The sequence below is a fragment of the Tachypleus tridentatus genome, chromosome 13 (assembly GCF_004210375.1).
Source record: "Tachypleus tridentatus isolate NWPU-2018 chromosome 13, ASM421037v1, whole genome shotgun sequence".
Classification (NCBI taxonomy): Eukaryota; Metazoa; Arthropoda; class Merostomata; order Xiphosura; family Limulidae; genus Tachypleus; species Tachypleus tridentatus.
Window position 1 is genome coordinate 110,431,756 of NC_134837.1, and position 20,531 is coordinate 110,452,286.

General features: G+C 31.7%; 1 protein-coding gene across 1 annotated transcript in view; it reads left to right on the plus strand.

Moving 5' to 3' along the window:
• The window catches only part of Ttd14 (TRPL translocation defect 14), a 34,956-nt gene extending 14,879 nt beyond the window's left edge, over positions 1-20,077 (plus strand). The window contains exons 5-13 of the mRNA XM_076475503.1: positions 148-276; positions 4,383-4,477; positions 9,569-9,673; positions 10,451-10,528; positions 15,964-16,059; positions 16,300-16,396; positions 17,045-17,136; positions 17,797-17,912; positions 18,104-20,077. Coding sequence (XP_076331618.1) covers positions 148-276; positions 4,383-4,477; positions 9,569-9,673; positions 10,451-10,528; positions 15,964-16,059; positions 16,300-16,396; positions 17,045-17,136; positions 17,797-17,912; positions 18,104-18,317 — 1,022 coding nt within the window. The 3' untranslated portion in view covers positions 18,318-20,077. The remainder of the gene's footprint in view (positions 1-147; positions 277-4,382; positions 4,478-9,568; positions 9,674-10,450; positions 10,529-15,963; positions 16,060-16,299; positions 16,397-17,044; positions 17,137-17,796; positions 17,913-18,103) is intronic.
• Positions 20,078-20,531: the final 454 nt, after the last annotated feature.

The window sequence follows — 20,531 nt, forward strand, 5'->3', positions numbered from 1 at the left end:
ACCTAGAAATTTACAATATCTTGTAAACATATTGGAATCTCAATTTCATTGTTGTGCAAATATGTGCAGAAATTAATTTTGACTGTTTAGTTTGTTTAAAACTTTCAGAATTTAGGGTATGTATTGTGTCTTCTTTTTGGTTTGTAGCTATACGTTTCCAACATGACCTTCTTAGGGTGATGATGGCTCTAGAAGAGTGTTATTTTAGTCTTGCTGAAAGCTGTAAGCAAAATTGTCTGGTTATTTGTGATAGAGGAACAATGGATGCTTCTGCTTGTAAGTTGAATTTAACAAGAACTTTTAGCTGTAGACTAAACTGTCCAGTTATTTGTGTTGCTTCCACTTCTAAGTTGGTTGTTAAGTAAGAACTGTGATATTTTAATGTAAACATCGGCTTATGTATTGCTTATGAAACTAGAGCTGTCAGTTTTAAAGTTAAATGGGGCTATGTGCTATTTCTGAAGTAAATGCAGCAACATCAGTTTGTGAGGTGATTTTCAAATAACAATTTTTATTTTAGCATAACATTATTGAAATAAGTATTGCAACAGTTAAAGAGTTTGTAATCAAACAAGGTTTCAGTTTTAGCTTTATACATAATTACCAGGTGTTTCTGAAATAAGTTATAACATTAACTTGTGAATTAGTTATTCAATTAGAGCTTTCTTATTTTACCCAAATAGGTACTAAAACTTTAGAAACTACATTCACCACAACTAGTCCTTGTCTTGAATATTATTTCATAAAAGAATAAATAAACTAACATATACTGTAAAATATCAGACATACTAGAATTTCATAAAAGTTTTTATTAATGTTTTTAAGATATGTTTAAATTTTATCATAATATATAGTGTGTTGAAAATGCTTTAGAATTTGCAGTGAATTATTTCTCAAAACTATTAGATACTGAATATTTATTAGTATCAAAATGTTATTAATAATGGAAGATTAAATGTGTTGGTGTGCACATCTGAAGGTGTTAAAATGAAATCTAAGGGATGTTAATATGGAAACAGTAATATGTAAGCTAAAGTTGATATTGCTTTAATATGGAGGAAATACAGTGTTGTTTGTACCAGTTGCCTAAAGTTGATAAGAATTTCATTAAATGTTAATTTTAAAATATAAAATGGTAAGATAATTCAGCAGAAAATATTTTACAGGGTAAGATTAGGTTACCATTTCATTTTTTTCTGATTGCCTCAAATAAAATCAATAATCCTGATGACAGATATTTTTGGACAGCATGTACCTATTGGTCCATTTTAGCTGTTTTATCCTCTAGAGTAAATTAAAATAATTTTTAAAAAATGCTAAATCCAACCCTTTTCACTCATACTCATCAAACTTTTTCATAAACTCACTTAAATTTACTGCCTCTACAACATCCAAAGGCTAACCACTCTGTTAAAAAAATGAAACTGTCTTAGCTGAAGATGACTTCTATCCTGCCAGAATTTATAGTTGACTCTCCTAGTCCTATTATTCTCACTGTCAAATATGAAAAAACAGATGATGTATCAATTCTTTTACAATCTTAAACAACTCAATCAGATTTCCCTTAACTTTTCTCTTTTTAAAAGAAAATTTGAGATATTTTAGCTGCTCCTTCTCAAAAACCATTCTAATAACCCTTGTCTAAACCCTTTCCAACAATTTAATTTCTTTTTCCTAAAGTAACAAGTCCAAGACTAAACATAGTATTCCAAATATGACCTGGACAATGAACCTATAACCTCTTGAGACTTGTTCAGTATTTATGTAGATGCAACCTAAAATCCTGTTTGCCTTACCACTAGTAATAACACACACTTGGATGGCTTTGGAGACTGATCAACTGTTACACCAAGATTCCTTTATTTCATGATACTGTCAAGGTTATTCCCATCCAAATTATAATAACCCACTTACATTATCTTGCATTTATTATGATTAAAACCTGTCTACCATTTGTTTGCCCAATTCTCTAAATGAGCTAAATCCTTTTGTAAAACAGCAGCATCTTTTTCACAGCTAGCAACACCCAAGACCTTAATATCATCTGCAAATTGAAGTAATCTATTGACAATTCTTTTGTCTATGTCTCTAACATAAATCAAAGAGAGCAAAGGTCCTAACATTAAGGTACCTCAGGGTTTACTTGTAACATTAATCCAGTTTGACTGAATTCCATTTGTAACAACCCCCTGCTTTCTTCCATCCAGCAGCTCTTCTACCAAATTTGCCAAGTGATCCTCCATACCTATAGAGATAATTATTTTTAAAATATTTTTATGCAGTAACTTCAAATGCTTTCTGGAAATTCAGATACACCAAATCTACACCGTCACCTTCATATACATAATCAGTAACCTTTATAAGGTAAGTTTTCCCTCAGTGAAACTATGTTGACTATCTAATAAAATTTAAACTTTTTTTTAATGACTTGTATGCAAAGTATCTTTTAACAGATTTCCCAAAATGTTTCCCACAACTGATGCAAAACTAATGGATCTGTAATAACTGGGACATTTATTATCACCTTTCTTGAAAAGCAGAGTTACATTAATTAACCTCCAGTTCTCTGATACATGTCTGCTATTCAAGGACTGACAAAATATAGTAATAAATGGCTCATATATCCAATCTTTAACCTCCTTCAAAACCTTTGGGGAAATAGTATGTGGCCTGGGAGCCATCTCTCTCTCTTTTTTTTTTTAAACTTCACAATTTTTTCTTAACCAGCTCAGAATTAATGTAGTCATCTTGTTTTATCTATTTCCATTTATCAACTATTCAAGGTGTGGAACACTGCTTAAACCTTCATTAGTAAAAATTGAAAAAGAATCAAAACTTAAAAAACTTGGTTACTTCATAATCATCAGACACAAGCCTTTCTTTGTTATCCCTCAAAGGTTCTATTCCTATTTTCACATTTTATTTACCCTTAATGTATCTGAATAAATCCTTACTGTTAATTTTTATATTTTCAACCAACCTTTTCTCATACACACAATTTTTAATGTCCTAACTTCCTGTTTTACTAACTTTCTTGGTTGTCTTAAATCTAGGCCTAGCATGGCCAGGTGGGGTGGGTTAAGGCATTCGACTCGTAATCTGAGGACCGCAGGTTTGAATCCAGGTCGCACCAAACATGCTCACCCATTCAGCCATGGAGTTGTTATAATGTGACAGTCAATCTTACTATTCATTGGTAAAAGAATAACCCAAGAGTTGGCAGTGGGTGGTGATGACTTGCTGCCTTCCCTCTAGACTTACACTGCTAAATTAGGGATGGCTAGCGCAGATAGCCCTCGAGTAGCTTTTCTGGAAATTCAAAACAAACGAACAATCTTAAATCTTAATTTTTCTCATAGCAGTCAATTTAAATTTCTTAAATTTAAAGTGATGCTTTTATTTAATTTTATTTATTAAACGCTTTGTGATCCAACCTGTTTTTTTGCTCATTGGTGAAGAAAGCCATCCTGAAGAGTCTTAAAAACCTTTCTTCCCCTGGTTTTCCACATCTGATCAGTGTCTCCAAATAATACATCTACCCAATTCACAACAAAAGTCTTGTAACATTTTCTCCACAATTTGCTCTTTTTATTTGAAACATTTAACCAAAATACCATTATTTCTTATTTCCATATGCATCAAACCTAATAAAGCAATGACTACTTGCACCCAGTTGTTCCCCAATGTCCAGCCTCTCAATCATTTCTGTATTAGAAGTTAACAATAAATCTAAAATAACATTGTTTCTTGTAGGTTCCTTAACTAATTGATGAAGAAAGCCATTCTGAACCATTTCAAAAACCATTCTCTCTCATGGTTTGATTCTAGTATTTCCCATTCTATATGCCTGAAATTAAAATCACCCATAATTATGACTTCATTAACAGCTGAATTCTAATTGTAAAGTTTTTCACTAATTTCATCTGTATCATTTGATGGTCTAACAATTTCCATTAAAATCCTTTGCCTTAATGTCCATTAATAGAAATCCAAGTGGAAACATTCTGCTTTATATTCTCAATTTTAACAGGATGTAACATTTTACACATAAAACCACTCTTCTCCCCCTTTAATACCCTACCCCTGAGAGGTAATTTATAACTATGCATTTCAAGTTAACTTTTGTCATCAAAATAATCTACTTTTAACTGTGTTTCAGTTATTCCCACTATATCATAATCCTCTATTCTTACCATTTTTGCAAAATGTAAGTTGAACCTTCAACTTGAATTTTTCAAAAGATTTTATAACCTGATAGAAGACTCCCCTTATTGATAAAAAAATCCCTGATTTTCCCTCTATATTAAGTGCTCATTGGTAGTTAAAACATTAAGTGTTTGTAAAAGACATAAGATGTAAATTTTAGTTTTTTTTCTTTTCAGTCATAGTACCTGATGAGTGGGACAAAATATTGAAAAAATATGGTTGGAACCCTGTGGACATTCGAGATAATCGTTATCATCATGTACTTCATGTGGTAGGTTCAGGTGACCATTAGTTCCTTATTAGTTCACATTTTATGTAACTTGTTTTCATCAGTTACTTTGTTAGGCTTAGATAGCTCTTTTATTTTTTCTGTTTTATTATTTATCAATTGCATGCTTAATTCAAATAACCTTATTTAAAAATAACTATTTAGATTAATGTACTCCTTTGACCAGTTACTTTATATGTTAAATTCATATACAACTTTTATTAGTTATTTTGCATGTTAAGGTAATTAAGACTTTCACCAGTCTGTGTTTTTAAGTTCAGGTACAACTTATCCATTACTTTAAACCCCTCGGTGTGGATTCCTGTACGTGATGAGAGGACCTCCCAGGGAAGGTTCTGTTCTATCAGTTTACCTTCTCTGGGACCTAAACATCCACCCACATGTTTGCCATGCGTAGTGACCTGTGAAAGGGAGGAGAAGATCCTGGTGGTTGAGGGGTCCAACCCTAACACACCACTTTGGCCTTGAATTTCTGAAGATGGGCAGCTTTTGGGTGGCCCCCTTTGGGTCAGTTGGCTGGTCCACTTGGGCTGGGGTCAACCAAGTACCAGTGTTAGAAGCTCTCAAAAGGTGTTGTGACATTGTGTCTGGAGCTGGTGTTTGGGTATAGTGCTCACAAAACCCTGAAGTTCCTGCAGTGTCCTTGCTTAACATTGTAGTGCATCCCCTCATAGGGCTCCATGGTGGGTGGGGTCAGTGGGCACCGAAATTTCCTTTTTCCTATGGATCCTCCAAATAAACATTTAAGTAAAAGAGTGAAAAAACAGTGGTAGGTAAACGACCACATCTTGAAGTTTCTGAGCAGCAATCTTTAACATCGGTACTACCTGTTGTACCTCATTTTCTTATCCTACATTCTCTTTCATAGAAACCTTTAGGGCAAATGTCCCCCTTTTTTATTCAGAAGGGACTGGAGGAACTTGTTGGCTCTCCAAAATCAGTAAAGAAGTTTCGATCTGGAGATATACTGGTGGAAATATCCACATCTCAACACAGTGAACTCCTCTCGAATTCAAAGGCAATTTGGGATATATCTGTTGAGGTTACATCTCATGCTACTTTGAATTCATCATGAGGAGTTATTGTTGAGAGATATTTGAAGAACATCCCTGAGTCAGAGATTCTTCCTAGTTTTTCCACTCAAGGAGTTTTTTCAGTGAGACGTATCTCCACTCACAGAGATGGAGTTACTTTGCCCACCAATATCTTTGATCTGACATTTACATCACCACGTGCACTTGCCACCATCAAGACAGGTTATTTTAATTGCAGGGTACGGCTGCACATTTCAAACTCTCTCCGATGTTTCCAATGTCAGAGGTTCAGTCATTCAAAGACGTCATGTTGTGGTTCCCTGACTTGCGCTCGTTGTGGTGGCAAGGACCATAATGTCTATAAGTGTGAAACGGACCCACATTGAGTCAATTGCAATGGCTCTCACCCATCCTACTTTTGTTCTTGCCCTAAATGGTTGGAAGAAAAAGAGGTGCAGTATTTGAAAAGGATTCATAACATTACTTATCCTGAGGCTCAAAAGCTTTGTGTACACCACTTCTCGTACGTATGCTGCTGCACTTCGTTCCACAACTACAGTGGGAGTGCAGGCAGATCTCTCTGTGTCTCGTAGAGAATTGTTCTCAAAACAAATGAAAAGCCTTTTGACCTCCATAGTTAAAAAAGTTGATGAATCAACTTCTACACCCATCTCTGTCTCTTCCATATGTTCCAACAAACCCCAAGATCCACATCCTTTGGTTCCAGGTACAGGCATTTCTTTGGATACATCTTTTTCTCTCACCCCAAAATGCAAAACAATCATTCATTCACGTCCTCAGTCACTGGAATCCCCTTCCAACAACAAAGACCTGCCCAATCAACCCAGGGCAGGATCCATGGAGGTCGATAGACCTCCCTCGAATAAGGACAGTAAAGAAAAAAGACATGGTCGTAAACAGAAGGGTTCTCCAGCCAATTTGCCTACAAGTCATTAAAAATGGGCACCTTGATACAATGGAACTGTCGAGGTTTACGTTCTAATCTGGATGATATCAAAATACTCATTGCTTCCTACCATCCTGTATGTCTTTCCTTACAGGAAACATTTCTGAAACCTGTTGATACAGTCGCCTTTTGGCAGTTTTCTCTGTACAGAAATGACAGGCTGTGTGATGGAGGGATGGCACTGTTGGTTGATCAGCATGTGCCCGCCCTGTCTTTGTCACTCAACAAACCCTTGGAGGCTATAGCCATCCGTGTTTCCTTGTGTCATATCATCACTGGTCCCTGAGATTCTTGGGGCTTATCTTTGACTGTAAGCTGACCTTTATACTACACATCAAGCAGCTATGAGTCAAATGTACAAGAGCAGTGAACATCCTCTGTGTCCTCTCTTGTACCATTTTGCTGAAGATATATTGTGCTCTTATTTGATCAAAATTCGACTATGGATCACTGGTCTATGGCTCTGCCAGACCCTTGGCCTTAAAGATGCTGGACCCCATTCATCATCAAGGACTTTGGTCCTGCACTGGGGCTTTCTGCACTTCCCCAGTTCAGAGCTTATACAAAGAATCTCATGAATCTTTTTTTGCACCTCTACTTCGAAACTTCGTTCCTTACCAGAACATCCCACCTGGGGTTGTATTTTCCTTCCTTGGTGGGCCATACTTTTTCGAAACTGACGATCTGCCATTGCTCCTTTTGACCTTTGTATCCAGATGCAGTGGGATGAATTGGGTCTGTTCTTGGATAGCACTGGTCAGCCCATCCCACCATAGCTTATTACAGTCCCCAAATGTGACCTTTCTTTAAGTTATCTGAGAAAAGCAGATACTCCCAATTGGAAGTACCATTACCATCTTTTATTTACTGAACATCTTTCGAACAATATTTCCCTTCCAATTTATACGGATGGTTCAAAATCAGGTTACTCTGTAGGCTCTGCTATGGTTTGTTGCTGTTCAGTGGTTGCACACAGAATCCCCTCTACAGCTTCTGTGTTCACTGCTGAAATGTATGCCATTTCTCTTACCCTGGATCACATAGAAGCTAAGCAGTACTCCAACTTCACTATTTATACTGACTTGCTTAGTTCTCTACTGGCCCTGGAATTGCTTCACGTTGATTCACACCCTGTTCTTGCTGCTATTCAAAACCAACTGGCCCATTTCTCTTTAACATCTACTTCTATCCAGTTTTTCTGGATACCGGGCCACGTTGGTATTTGTGGGAACTAGCTCGCAGACACAGCAGCTGAGTCTATCTGCTCTGGCACTATCACCACTGGGCCTATTCCATACATGGACTATGGTCCTGTATTTAAGGCTCGGCTTCGTGCCAGCTGGCAGTCGACTTTGAGTGAGCAGCGTGAAAACAGGCTTTTCCAAATAACATGCTATATTGGACTTTTGCCATTTTGCTTCCATAAGGATCAGAAAGAGGAAGTCGTTCTATCTAGGCTACACATTGATCACAATTTTTTAACTCATCGTTTTCTTTTATCTGGGACTGATGTGCCAATGTGTAGTCTGTGTGACACTCGGGTCACAATGAGCCACATTTTATCTTCTTGCCGTCATTACAACTGTCAACAACAACACCATTTTAAACATGTTCTGTCCCAAAGTTTATCCATAATGTTAGACAGTGTTATTGGTTGTGATGACACTGTCCACCTTGGAAATGTTTTTAGTTTTTAAAGGCCATTAATCTTTTTAATGCTATTTAAGTTTTTTAATTTATACATCAGACCTTTTTTAATGTGATTCTTAAAAGAGAATCAAAGTCCATCTAGTTTGGTTTAAAATTAAAAAATGTCCATAATGTCAAATAACTTGAAACCAGGGCCAGAAAGGCCAACTTCAGGTGACTAACACTGCTGTTTGAACTACCCTTTAGTCATCCTGTTTGCTTCAAGTCTTTTAAAACTTTTATTACTTTACTTTTTGAAAGTGGCCATAACGTCAAATAACTCAGAACCAGGACTGAAAAGGCCAACATCAGTTGACTGACGGTGGTTTTTGAACTTACCTGTTAGTCTTCCTGGTGAGTTATGATAATTACAATCATGCTACAGAAAATCCTTTATAACTTGTATTACTGTAGTTTCCTCTTACTGTTGTAGACTAGATGTAAACATTGGTTTTATGCTATTTATGTTTTTTAAACTTTTGTTTTGTTTTACCTTAATTTCCTTTTATGAATTTTACTAAATTTATGTTAATTTTAACTTTTTACCAGATGTTTGATGCAGATAGCCTAGCTGCTTTGTGTCATAAAACACCAAACCAACCAACCAGTAGCACATTGAATTTTTTAGGGGTTTAACTGCATTCAGCTTTTCTTTCTTTGTGTCCTTGTGTTCATGTTATCTTAAATAATGTTGGATAAAGCCAAAAAAAAAGCCTGCACACCCAACCTTCTTGTACATGTTCATGTAAGAGCAAAAAACATTCATTTAAAGCATGGCTCTTTAATGTCACTTTACTTTATAACTTAAGTGTGACAATCACTCCTTTTTTTTTATTGTTAGACTTTGTAAAAGTGATTAGGTAAAGAAACTATCGTTATTTGTAAGGTAACTTATTTGCAGTGGAATAAACCTTTCTTGTTAAAGTATTAGGTTATAGAATTTAAAGTACATGAGGTATGTTAAAATAATACGTGTAAGAAGAACAGCCGTGAGTTGCAGCGCACAGTCTGCAATTTATACAGTCAATTGACTGGATGTCCTAACTTGTATTTTAGTAACCCTTTTAATTTTTTGGTAACCACCATAATATGTTTTTTTTAATCATGACATGTTACAATGTGATAATCTTTGTTACTTATATAGATATAATTATGCTGTTAACAGTACAAATGATGGCACTCTTGTGAACTACAAATGGAGCAGATAATACAATTATGTTCTTGAGAATTTTTAACTTGTTTAACTCATCTCAGATCTGAACCCCTCATAGAGCATATTATATGATTTATTCTTTATACCTTCTTTTATTGAATTTATTACGTTTGCTAATAAAGTGAATATTATTATATTATTTACACTTTAAATTACTGAACTCATTACAGATGTCAGCTGCTAATGGAGCAGAAGCATTCTACAATGTTTTAGACAATGTAACAAGAACAGAGGGTTTAGAACTGGCCAGAGAGGTGGACCGACGTACTGCTCAGGTATCGATATGAACTGGTATTTTCTATAAAAGAGCCCTCCAGTGGCTCAGCGGTATGTCTGCGGACTTACAACTTTAAAAATCGGGTATCGATACCTGTTGTGAGCAGAGCCCATTGTCTAGCTTTGTGCTTAATTCAAACAACAACAACTCTATAAAAGAAGAGTAAAGCAGACTTAACTCAAAACTAACTGATAAACCAGAATAATACTGTGTAAAATATGAATAAAATAAGAAGAAAAAAACTTACATTAAAATCCTCTTAATGAAAAGTTATATTTTTAAAATTATTCTAATACCAGTTTTTGAAACCACAATCAGCATCTTAAAGTTCAAGTTTGGCTTAACTAAATGTGTGTTTAGATATCTTTGTCATTGATGGATTATTGGAAACAAGCGCTTCTAGCATGATCATGTTTCAGATGTCAAATGTAATCCTGAAGTCTAGTTTGATTATTATTTCATATGAAAAACCTGTTCAGCAGTTATAGAAAATATATAATAACAACGGATGTGAAAAAGGCAGTTTGGTTTGTGGAAAGTTGTTAAAAGGATTTTCAGTTAAATAGAAACAATTTTTGTACACTTATCTTTTTTCTTTAATACTTGGAGAATTGAAAACCATCAGACAAGTAGCTAGTAAGATTTATTAAATGTATCATTGTTTACATTATCTATAGATTGTTAAATTTTCATGCAACTTGCATAAAATGTTTCAGTAAAACATTCTCTGCATATAAATATTTAAGATTCAATATTAATGTCTTTGGTATTTAAGGCTTGGGTTGGACATCCGTATTTTGATGTGATCGATAACTCAACAGATTTCTCGACAAAGCTCAGCAGGATAATTGATGTAAGTTGTCAGTCATTACACTGTATCAGCTCCATTTAAAAGAGTAAAAGTGCTCATGTTACAATGTTTTACAATTACATTCAGTATTTAATTAAACATTTTTTTTATTCTTAGTTTACATCTATAATCTTGGCATCAAAATTTATAACTCAAATGTTTATATTATCTATGTTTTAATTTGAAAAAGGAAATATATAAATTGATTCTTCACTTTTTTGTGTCATCTTGTGCATCTGTGTTTTGAATTGCCTATTTGACATATTCCTCAAATCCTAATATTACATTTTGAAGTTCGACTAATTAGAAATACGTGTTGATAAACTGGAACATAAATTAGAACCTCATATTTTCTTGTTTAAATTATATTTTAAAAAATATCAAGCTTTCACATTACACCCTTCTCATGTCTTTTAAAAGGTGTAGTGTCAATTTTTTCTGGCATTGTTATTTGATTATTTATAGCCTATAGAAAAAGCAGATTTTTTTAGACACGATTTGTTATACAGTTATTTCATTTTGCTTTCAGTAGGTAGATGTATCGTCTCAGTATCATTGTTTGTCATTATGCTCTTCTACTCTAAGCAGCTAATGGATTTTTGTAACCAATTTACAGCTCACTTAGAAAGCCAATTAAATTATAGTAGATTTTGAATATTCTCTTATATTGTCACATTTTTATTTTGTTCTAAAATAAATATCTGAAAATAACACTAATAATTTTATGAAGAGCCAACATAATATGAAAAAACTATACTAAGAGAGTACACTTTTGAATACAAATTTTTGAAATTGGCATTAACTCTAAGTCCAAAATGTATTATTCTTTATGTATGTTTTTATTTATTTTTGTATAATTGTTACCAAAATATATGAAATGAAAGAATAGAAACTAGTTATGCAGCACAAAAAGTAAATGAAAAAACACATTTCATAAGAACAACTTGAACTAACTGCATCAGTTGATTGTAACCTTATTGGTTGTTTATACTAAGTTCTCCCACTGTTCTTAATTGCCTGTCACATATTTGGATAGGGTCTATGGGAAATGTGAAGTAATAAACTTGATAGAAAAGTAGATGTACATGTAATTAAAATATTGATTTTATGTACACAATAAACTTGTAATGTTTATTAAAATATTGCCTAATTTTTTGAAGATACACTTAGTATATTTGAAGTTACGTAGTGTATAGGTTTGTGGTGGTTATGAAGTTGATCAAAATTATCAGCCTGTATATATAGGGTTTAATTTCACTTCTTAATTTTACTGTGTAACACTATACTAAACTTCACTTCCTAATCTCACTATATACTACTGTACTAAACTTCACTTCCTAATCTCACTATATACTACTGTACTAAACTTCACTTCCTAATCTCACTATATACTACCGTACTAAACTTCACTTCCTAATCTCACTATATACTACTGTACTAAACTTCACTTCCTAATCTCACTATATACTACTGTACTAAACTTCACTTCCTAATCTCACTATATACTACCGTACTAAACTTCACTTCCTAATCTCACTATATACTACCGTACTAAACTTCACTTCCTAATCTCACTATATACTACCGTACTAATCTCTTTAAACTTCACTTCCTAATCTCTCACTATATACTACTGTATTTAAATCTCACTTCCTAATCTCACTATATACTTACCTTAAATCTTCACTTCCTAATCTTACTATATACTACTGTATTTAAATCTCACACTTCCTAATCTTCACTATATACTACTGTATTTAAAACTCTCCTAATCTCACTATCTACTATGACTAAACTTTCTAATCTCACTATATACTACTGCATTTAAACTTCACTTCCTAATCTTACTATATACTACTGTACTAAACTTCACTTCCTAATCTTTACTATATACTACTGTATTTAAACTCTACTTCCTAAATCTCACTATATACTACTGTATTTTAAACTCACTTACTATAATCTTCACTATATACTACTATACTAAACTTCACTTCTAATCTTTCTACTGTATACTACTGTACTAAACTTACTTTCTAATCTCTACTATATACTACTGTATTAAACTCTCACTTCCTATTCTCACCTATATACTACTATACTAAACTTTACTTTTCTATCTTCACTATATACTACTGTACTAAACTTTTTCTAATCTTCACTATATACTACTGTATTTAAACTTCACTTCCTATCTTCACTATATACTACTGTATTTTAAACTCTCACTTCCTATATCTCACCATATACTACCATACTAAACTTCTCCTTTCTAATCTTTACTGTATATACTACTGTACTAAACTTCACTTCCTAATCTTCACTATATACTACTGCAGATTAAACTTCTCTCACTTCCTAATCTTACTATATACTACTGTATTTAAACTCACTTCCTATTCTCACTATATACTACCGTATTTAAACTTCTTACTTCTAAACTATGTATACTATACTAAATCTCTTTTCTAATCTTTACTATATACTACTGTACTAAACTTCACTACTTCTAATCTTTACTATATACTACTATATATCAGATTAAACTTCACTTCCTTCATCTACTACTATACTACTGTATTTAAACTTACTTACCTCCTATCTTCACTATATACTACTGCATTTTAAACTTCACTTCCTAATCTCACTATATACTACTCATTTTAAATCTCACTTCCTTTCTCTACTATATACTACCGTATTTAAATCTCACTTCCTATTCTCCTACTATATACTACTGCATTTAAACTTCACTTTCCTATCTTCACTATATACTACTGTATTTAAACTTCACTTCCTATTCTTCACTATATACTACTGTATTTAAATCTCTACTTCCTAATTTCACTATATACTACTGTATTTAAATCTCTACTTCCTATCTTCTACTATATACTACCGTATTTTAAACTTACTTCCTATTTCACTATATACTACCTGTATTTAAACTTACTTCCTATTCTCACATATATACTACTGTATTTAAATCTCTACTTCCTCCTATTTCTACTATATACTACTGTATTTTAAATCTCACTATTTCACTATTTCTACTATATACTACTATATTTAAATATACTACTAATCTTTTCTAATCTTTATTATATACTACTGCAATTAAACTTCACTTCCTAATTCTACTATATACTACTAATTAATCTCTTACTTTATTTCACATTATATACTACTATACTAAATCTCACTTTCTAATCTTCACTATATACTACTGTATTTTAAACTCTTACTCTCCTAATTCTTTACTATATACTACTGTATTTAAACTTCACTTCTATCTTCTACTATATACTACTAGATTTAAACTTCACTTCCTATTCTCACTATATACTACCATACTAAACTTCTCTACTTCCTATTTCACTATATACTACTATACTAAACTTCACTTCTATTCTTTACCATATACTACCATACTAAACTTTACTTCCTAATCTCACTATATACTACTATACTAAACTTTACTTCCTATTTTACTATATACTACTATACTAAACTTCTCTCTCCTAATCTACTATATACTACTGTACTAAACTTACTTTCCTAATCTTCACTATATACTACTATATTAAACTTTCACTTCCTATTCTCACTATATACTACTATATTTAAACTTCACTTCCTATTCTACTATATACTACTGTATTTAAATCTCACTCTCCTATTTCTCACCTATATACTACTGTACTAAACTCTACTCTCCTATTTTCACTATATACTACTATATTTTAAACTCACTTACTTTACTATATACTATTCTTAACTATATACTACTGTATTTAAATACTCACTCTTACTTCTATCTCTACTATATACTACTGTATTTAAACTTAAACTTTCCTATCTTCTACTATATACTACCAGATTAAATCTTCACTCTCTTTATTCTCACTATATACTACTATATTTAAATCTCTACTTTTCTATTCTTCACTATATACTACTGTACTAAATCTCTTACTTTCTAATCTCTTACTATATACTACTGTACTAAATCTCTCACTTCCTATCTCACTATATACTACTGTACTAAACTTCACTTTCCTTCTCTACTATATACTACTTGATTACTAAACTTCACTTCCTAATCTTACTATATACTACTGCATTTTAAACTCACTTCATCTTCACTATACTACTAATCTACTATATATCTCATCTTCTACTATATACTGCATTTAACTTCTTACTTCCTATTTCACCATATACTACTATACTAAATCTCTTACTCTCTATTCTCACCATATACTACTATACTAAATCTCTTTTCTAATCTTTACTGTATACTACTGTACTAAACTTCACTTCCTAATCTCTACTATATACTACTGTATTTAAACTTACTTCCTATTTCTCACTATATATACTACCATACTAAACTTCACTTTCTAATCTTACTATATACTACTGTATTTAAACTTCTTCCTCATCTCTACTATATACTACTGTACTAAACTTCACTTCCTATTCTCACCTATATACTACCATACTAAACTTCACTTCCTATTCTCACCATATACTACCATACTAAACTTCTCTTTCTAACTTTACTGTATACTACTGTACTAAACTTCACTTCCTAATCTCACTATATACTACTGTACTAAACTTCTCTTTCTAACTTTACTGTATACTACTGTACTAAACTTCACTTCTTAACCTAATTATATAAATTCTGTACTAATTTCACTTCTTAATTATTATGATATAATACTATATAAAATTCACTTCCTAACCTCTCTGTATCACAGAACCAAACTTCATTTCACAAACTTACTTTATAATAATATATTGAATTTTACTTCATGATGTCATTGCACTATTAAACTTCAGTTTCTAAACTCTTTGTAAATGCTATTAAATTAAACTTCATACCTTGAGTATCTAACCTCAATGTATGTGATATTACTATTTATTTCAAATTTTATTGTCCACTATGACTCAGCAATAAGTCTCAGGCTTATGACAATAAAAATTAGGTTTCAATGCCAATGGTAGACAGAGCAGAAGTAGACCTTACTCAAATTTGTGCTTAAAAACAACCAAAAAAACATTAACTTTATAACCTCAATATTTACTTCAGTACTCATTATAGTAGTTTGTATTATGCCCTTATATCTAATTATACTTAAAGCAATGAATTTATTAAAACTTTCAGAGCATGTAAGTTCTCTTTGTTCTGTTTTGTTCTTAGAGTATATATTAAAATTCATATTCTTCAAAATGTTTTACAGTATTTTATACATTATATTGTATGTGAAAACAAAAATAATTTTGGTGTTAAAGTTGCAATGTTTTTTATGTAAATATTATGCTGTGAATGATTTTATTGAAACATATGTAACATACTTCCTAGGAAATTGTGTTTTTTTGGAATAAATAAAATAAAAAAGTAGGTTAAATTTTTTTTTTTTAAATTACAGTGTGTCTGTCGAAGGATGGGCATTAACACTGGTGACAGGTTAGCTCAAGACAGTCGTAAAAGGAAGTTCTTAGTGGGTCATCTCCCAAGTGATTCAGTAAGAGTACATTTATTCCACATGCAACTTGTGTATGTATACATGAGGTTGAGGATTATTGTATTTGGTTCATGTAAGATAGCTTGTTTTTTGAAAGTGATTTGGTACATTTTTGAGAGGGTTTGATGTAATTCGGTCATTAAGGTTTGATAATATATAACAATTTAGATATAAAAGTTAAATCATAGTTTGGATATATATAATACTGACTTTAAGCTAAATGGTTTTGTAATCTGTCAGGTATTTCCATTGTATCAAGATTTTGATGTCATCCATGACTACCTCCTTACTGCTAACCCTAAGACCCAAGTTCGACTTAGAAAACGGGGTCAAAATGGTAAAAAGATTTTAGCAGACAATTCGTTTCATTTGTTAGTCTAGACAAAATATATTGCTGAATAGTATGTACTTTTGTGAAATATAGAATTTAAATCATGATGGGCTGTCATTTTATTTTTCTCAGAAAATTCTATGAGTTTACTATGAATGTTTGATCAGTAATTTTTGTTGAAAACTTAAATACTAATTTAATAACTCAGTCATTAACACATGAATCAACCATTAGCATTGAGTTTGGTATTTAGTCTTCCTTTGAATTATTAGGAATTTGGAAATTAATGTTAGTTTGCTCATGTTTTTCTTCTGTTATGAGTAAAAGTTTCATGCAGTTAACTATGTATATTGCAATTGCAACATATTTGTAGCATCATTACATATAATGAGTGTTTTTTCTTATTTAACAGCACTGGCTGTGATGATCTGTTAATATAAAAAATCTAACTATTAGTGTTGACAAATTTAGCTGATATTTAGTCTATCATGTTTACTATAAAATTCAAAATAATGGCTTGTTTTATTTATTTCAAAGAAGCCATCAATAAATAAGTTGTGTCGTAAGATTATTAACATCAAAGATATTAAGAATCATTTGTAATATAAGGCAACACAAACTGCATCTTGTATAAAAATAGGTTCTTAATCTTAGGAACTTGGACCTATTCTCACACACAGCGTAACAAGGAAGTGAACGATCAAGTGATAGAATTGAAACGGCAGTTATCTCACCGAGATTATGTGGTAAGATCCAGTTTACATAGATAACATTACAGTTTTAAATCAAAAATGTTATACAGTATATAAAGTATGTTATAATATTATTGTGAGGTCTAGTGTTTTGATGAATGGGTTGGTTCAGTAAAAGTATGAAAGGAAATATTGTTTTATGTTTATAAATATTAATACAACTGATATGTTAAAGTTCTTTTGGTGAAGTTTTAAGTATCATTGCTTGATATGTTAATTTAACTTTATTGTGATAACTGCAGTTCTTAGTTTTAATGTGAGATACCCTTTGAAAAATAGATGTATATATATATTAAAATAATCTGTTTTGAAATAATATCTAATGTATTAGAAAATCCTATGAAACTAAAGTAAGACATGATTAACAAAACTTAGCACTGTTAGAAGTATTGTGCACATTATTCTCAGTTACAAAAGTTCAATTCAAACACATTATCCATGTATCAATATAATAGATATAAATGTACTTTTAGTCATGATATTTTTATACAGAGGTGTTTAATGAGACTTTATTGTTTTACACAAAATTCAAATTTTAAAGGTTTAATATAGTCCCTAAATATTACCAATTACTTGAACACTAATTTTTCTGGAAGCTGTTCTGAGTTATTTATTAACCAGGAGAATAACTGAATTTTTTTTTTTTTCTAATAGAACATGCTGGCTCAAAGAGATGATTTTCATTATACCGTATATAAGCTACGACGTTGTTTTCTTTGGCAAAACATGTACTTTCAGATGGATATCTACAAACAACCTTGTCATCCAAGGTAATCTTGAAAAAAATTCTGTAACACAACTGTTGAGAACTATAAACTTGGGTTTAAAATCTACTAGAAATGTTTGCAACATCATTTTAGATGTGTATAGCTCACTTAGAAGTGTATCATTCTCTTTCTGAGTGTAGAGATTTTAATATAAACTATGACTACAATATAAAACATATACATCTTTGTTCTAGGTGTGAAGGTTTAATTCTGTTAGAAACCTACACCACACTAACAGGTGAAGAGCTTAATAAAAGTCTTCCACCATTTCTTGACATCAAGCGAGAAGTAACTCAAGAAGCAACTTTTTCTATGTTTTATTTATCTCTTAAAGAAGACCCCAAACCCAACAAGTTTATCATTACTTCGAATGGTTCTTATGGCAATGATAAATTCAAGGCCCACTGACGGAAATCTATTACTTGCCATAACTTGTTGAGTTGTATGAGAAATATTCTAATTAGAAATGTTTTTGTGGTTTTGAAATGTTTAGATTTTAAGTATAAAGATATTCAGTGAATATTTCCCTCCATTTATATTATTTCATATTTCTTGAAAGAAATAGTTATATTCTATGTGCTTTACTACTTGGAACTCATTTAAAAAATGGTGTGGGTGAATTAAATATAAGAAATTTAAAGTGTAAAATAAAGTGTAACAACTTTTCCCAAATGTTTACAATAGATATATAAATTTCGTGCACAGATTATACAATATATCCTTTGAGAGCATTGAAAAAACATGTAAATATTCTAAAAATCTTACCCTTCCTTAGTTGTGATCTGATGGATGTTTCTAAAACTATTCACGGAAGTTTAACCTATCTTAAGTTCATGTTATTTTTTTACCTAATCTAGTATAATGGTGTAGTGAATAGGTTACTCGGATCAGAACAGAAATATTAACCTTTTTTTTTTTAAATCATTTGCAACTTGATGGATGTTCTTAAAGTTAATCACAGAACTTTAACCTGTCTTAATTTTATGTTGTTCATTGCTGATCTAGTAGTGTTATAACTAAATATAGAGTACTGGGATTGAAACAGATACATTTATCTTATATATATGTGTGTGTGTGTGGGTGGGTGTGATTCAAAACCTAGTGATTTGGAACTTTGAGATATTTCCAGAAATCTTTATATTATTTTACTGTGATGTGTGATACAACCATATACTTGTATAGAAATAGGCTAGAATATTCTTTATCGTTCAACTAGCTGTGACATATATCATCACAGTTACTTTCATCACATGATAGACCAAAACAAATTAATGCATTGTTGATTTATTACATCAGTAGCACAGGTTCTTTTGTAAATTCTCAGTTAGTGGATAAGCATTCATTAACGTATCTAATCAAGTTCAGTATAACAGTCATATCTATTAAGTGAATGACTTTCCTACAACAGTAAATCCAATGTGATTGACAACAGAAATTTAGTTAATTCTGTTTCTATCAAGCAACCTTTCTTAATGTTGCTACTGATATATTTTAATTTATATTGTATTTATGACAGCATTACAAGAAAGTTTGATACGTTAGTTTATATCTTGGTGGTGGTGGTATTATGTGGAAGTTTGCTACTTTAGTTTATTTATTGTTACTCCAAATGTTGTTTATGGAACTTATAAACAAGTAAAATTCTGACTTGATTAAACCTTAGACTAAAATATAGTTGATAGACTACACATTAATAGAATGGAACTTACCACTAAAGCATCTCTCCTTATTTTCATTGTAAATCAGAAGCAACATTCAAACTTCTATTGATTAAGTTGGATTCTGGATCAATACTGTCGTTTATGCTGTTGTACTTCATTAGAGCTTAATAATTATAATTCTATAAGTAATTTCATATACATAACATCATGATGGTTCTTTCTTAGGACAAATATTTATTTATGTACAAATGTAGTTTAGTTGTAAAGAAAATTCGACTTCTCATTGCTTTGTTTGATGTTTTACAGTTCTCTTAAAGGATTTCAATATTTTTTTTTTATCAGTTGAAAGCTTAAAATTGAAGTTTTCTGTTTTTTAGAGATTATATATATATATATTAGTGAAAATTAATACATTTTGATAAAGTTAGGTAAACAAAATTACAAGGAAGGACCGCATTAAAAAACAGCAAATCCTAACCTCTGACTAATTATATTAGTTTAACTTAAGTTAAGTATAACTTAAAAAACAAGCCAAAACAAAAATAAACTTTAAAATGCTGCACTAATTGAAAAAATCCCAGGGTACAAACTATAATGTGGGATTACAAAATGTGCCCTAGATTTTAGAGGTGACTGCAAAAGTAGCACCCACATTGCAGTGGTGATGTACTATCTATCAGTCTTAACCTCCATTTGCTAGTCTCACATAAGAAATAAAAAAGTAGCAAGAGATAAAAATTAAGAGAGCAGTTTACCTTCCCACAACTGTCTGCTGGCAGTGAAGACTGATATAGATGTGGGGTATTGTGGGCTTGAGCACCCACATCTAGCTCTCATAATTTCTATTTCTATGTCTGTTGCTACTCTTTTATTTCTTATGTGAGACTGGCAAATGGAGTTTAAGACTGATAGACGGTGTATCCCCAATGTGGATTTTATTTCTTCAACCACCTCCTAAACT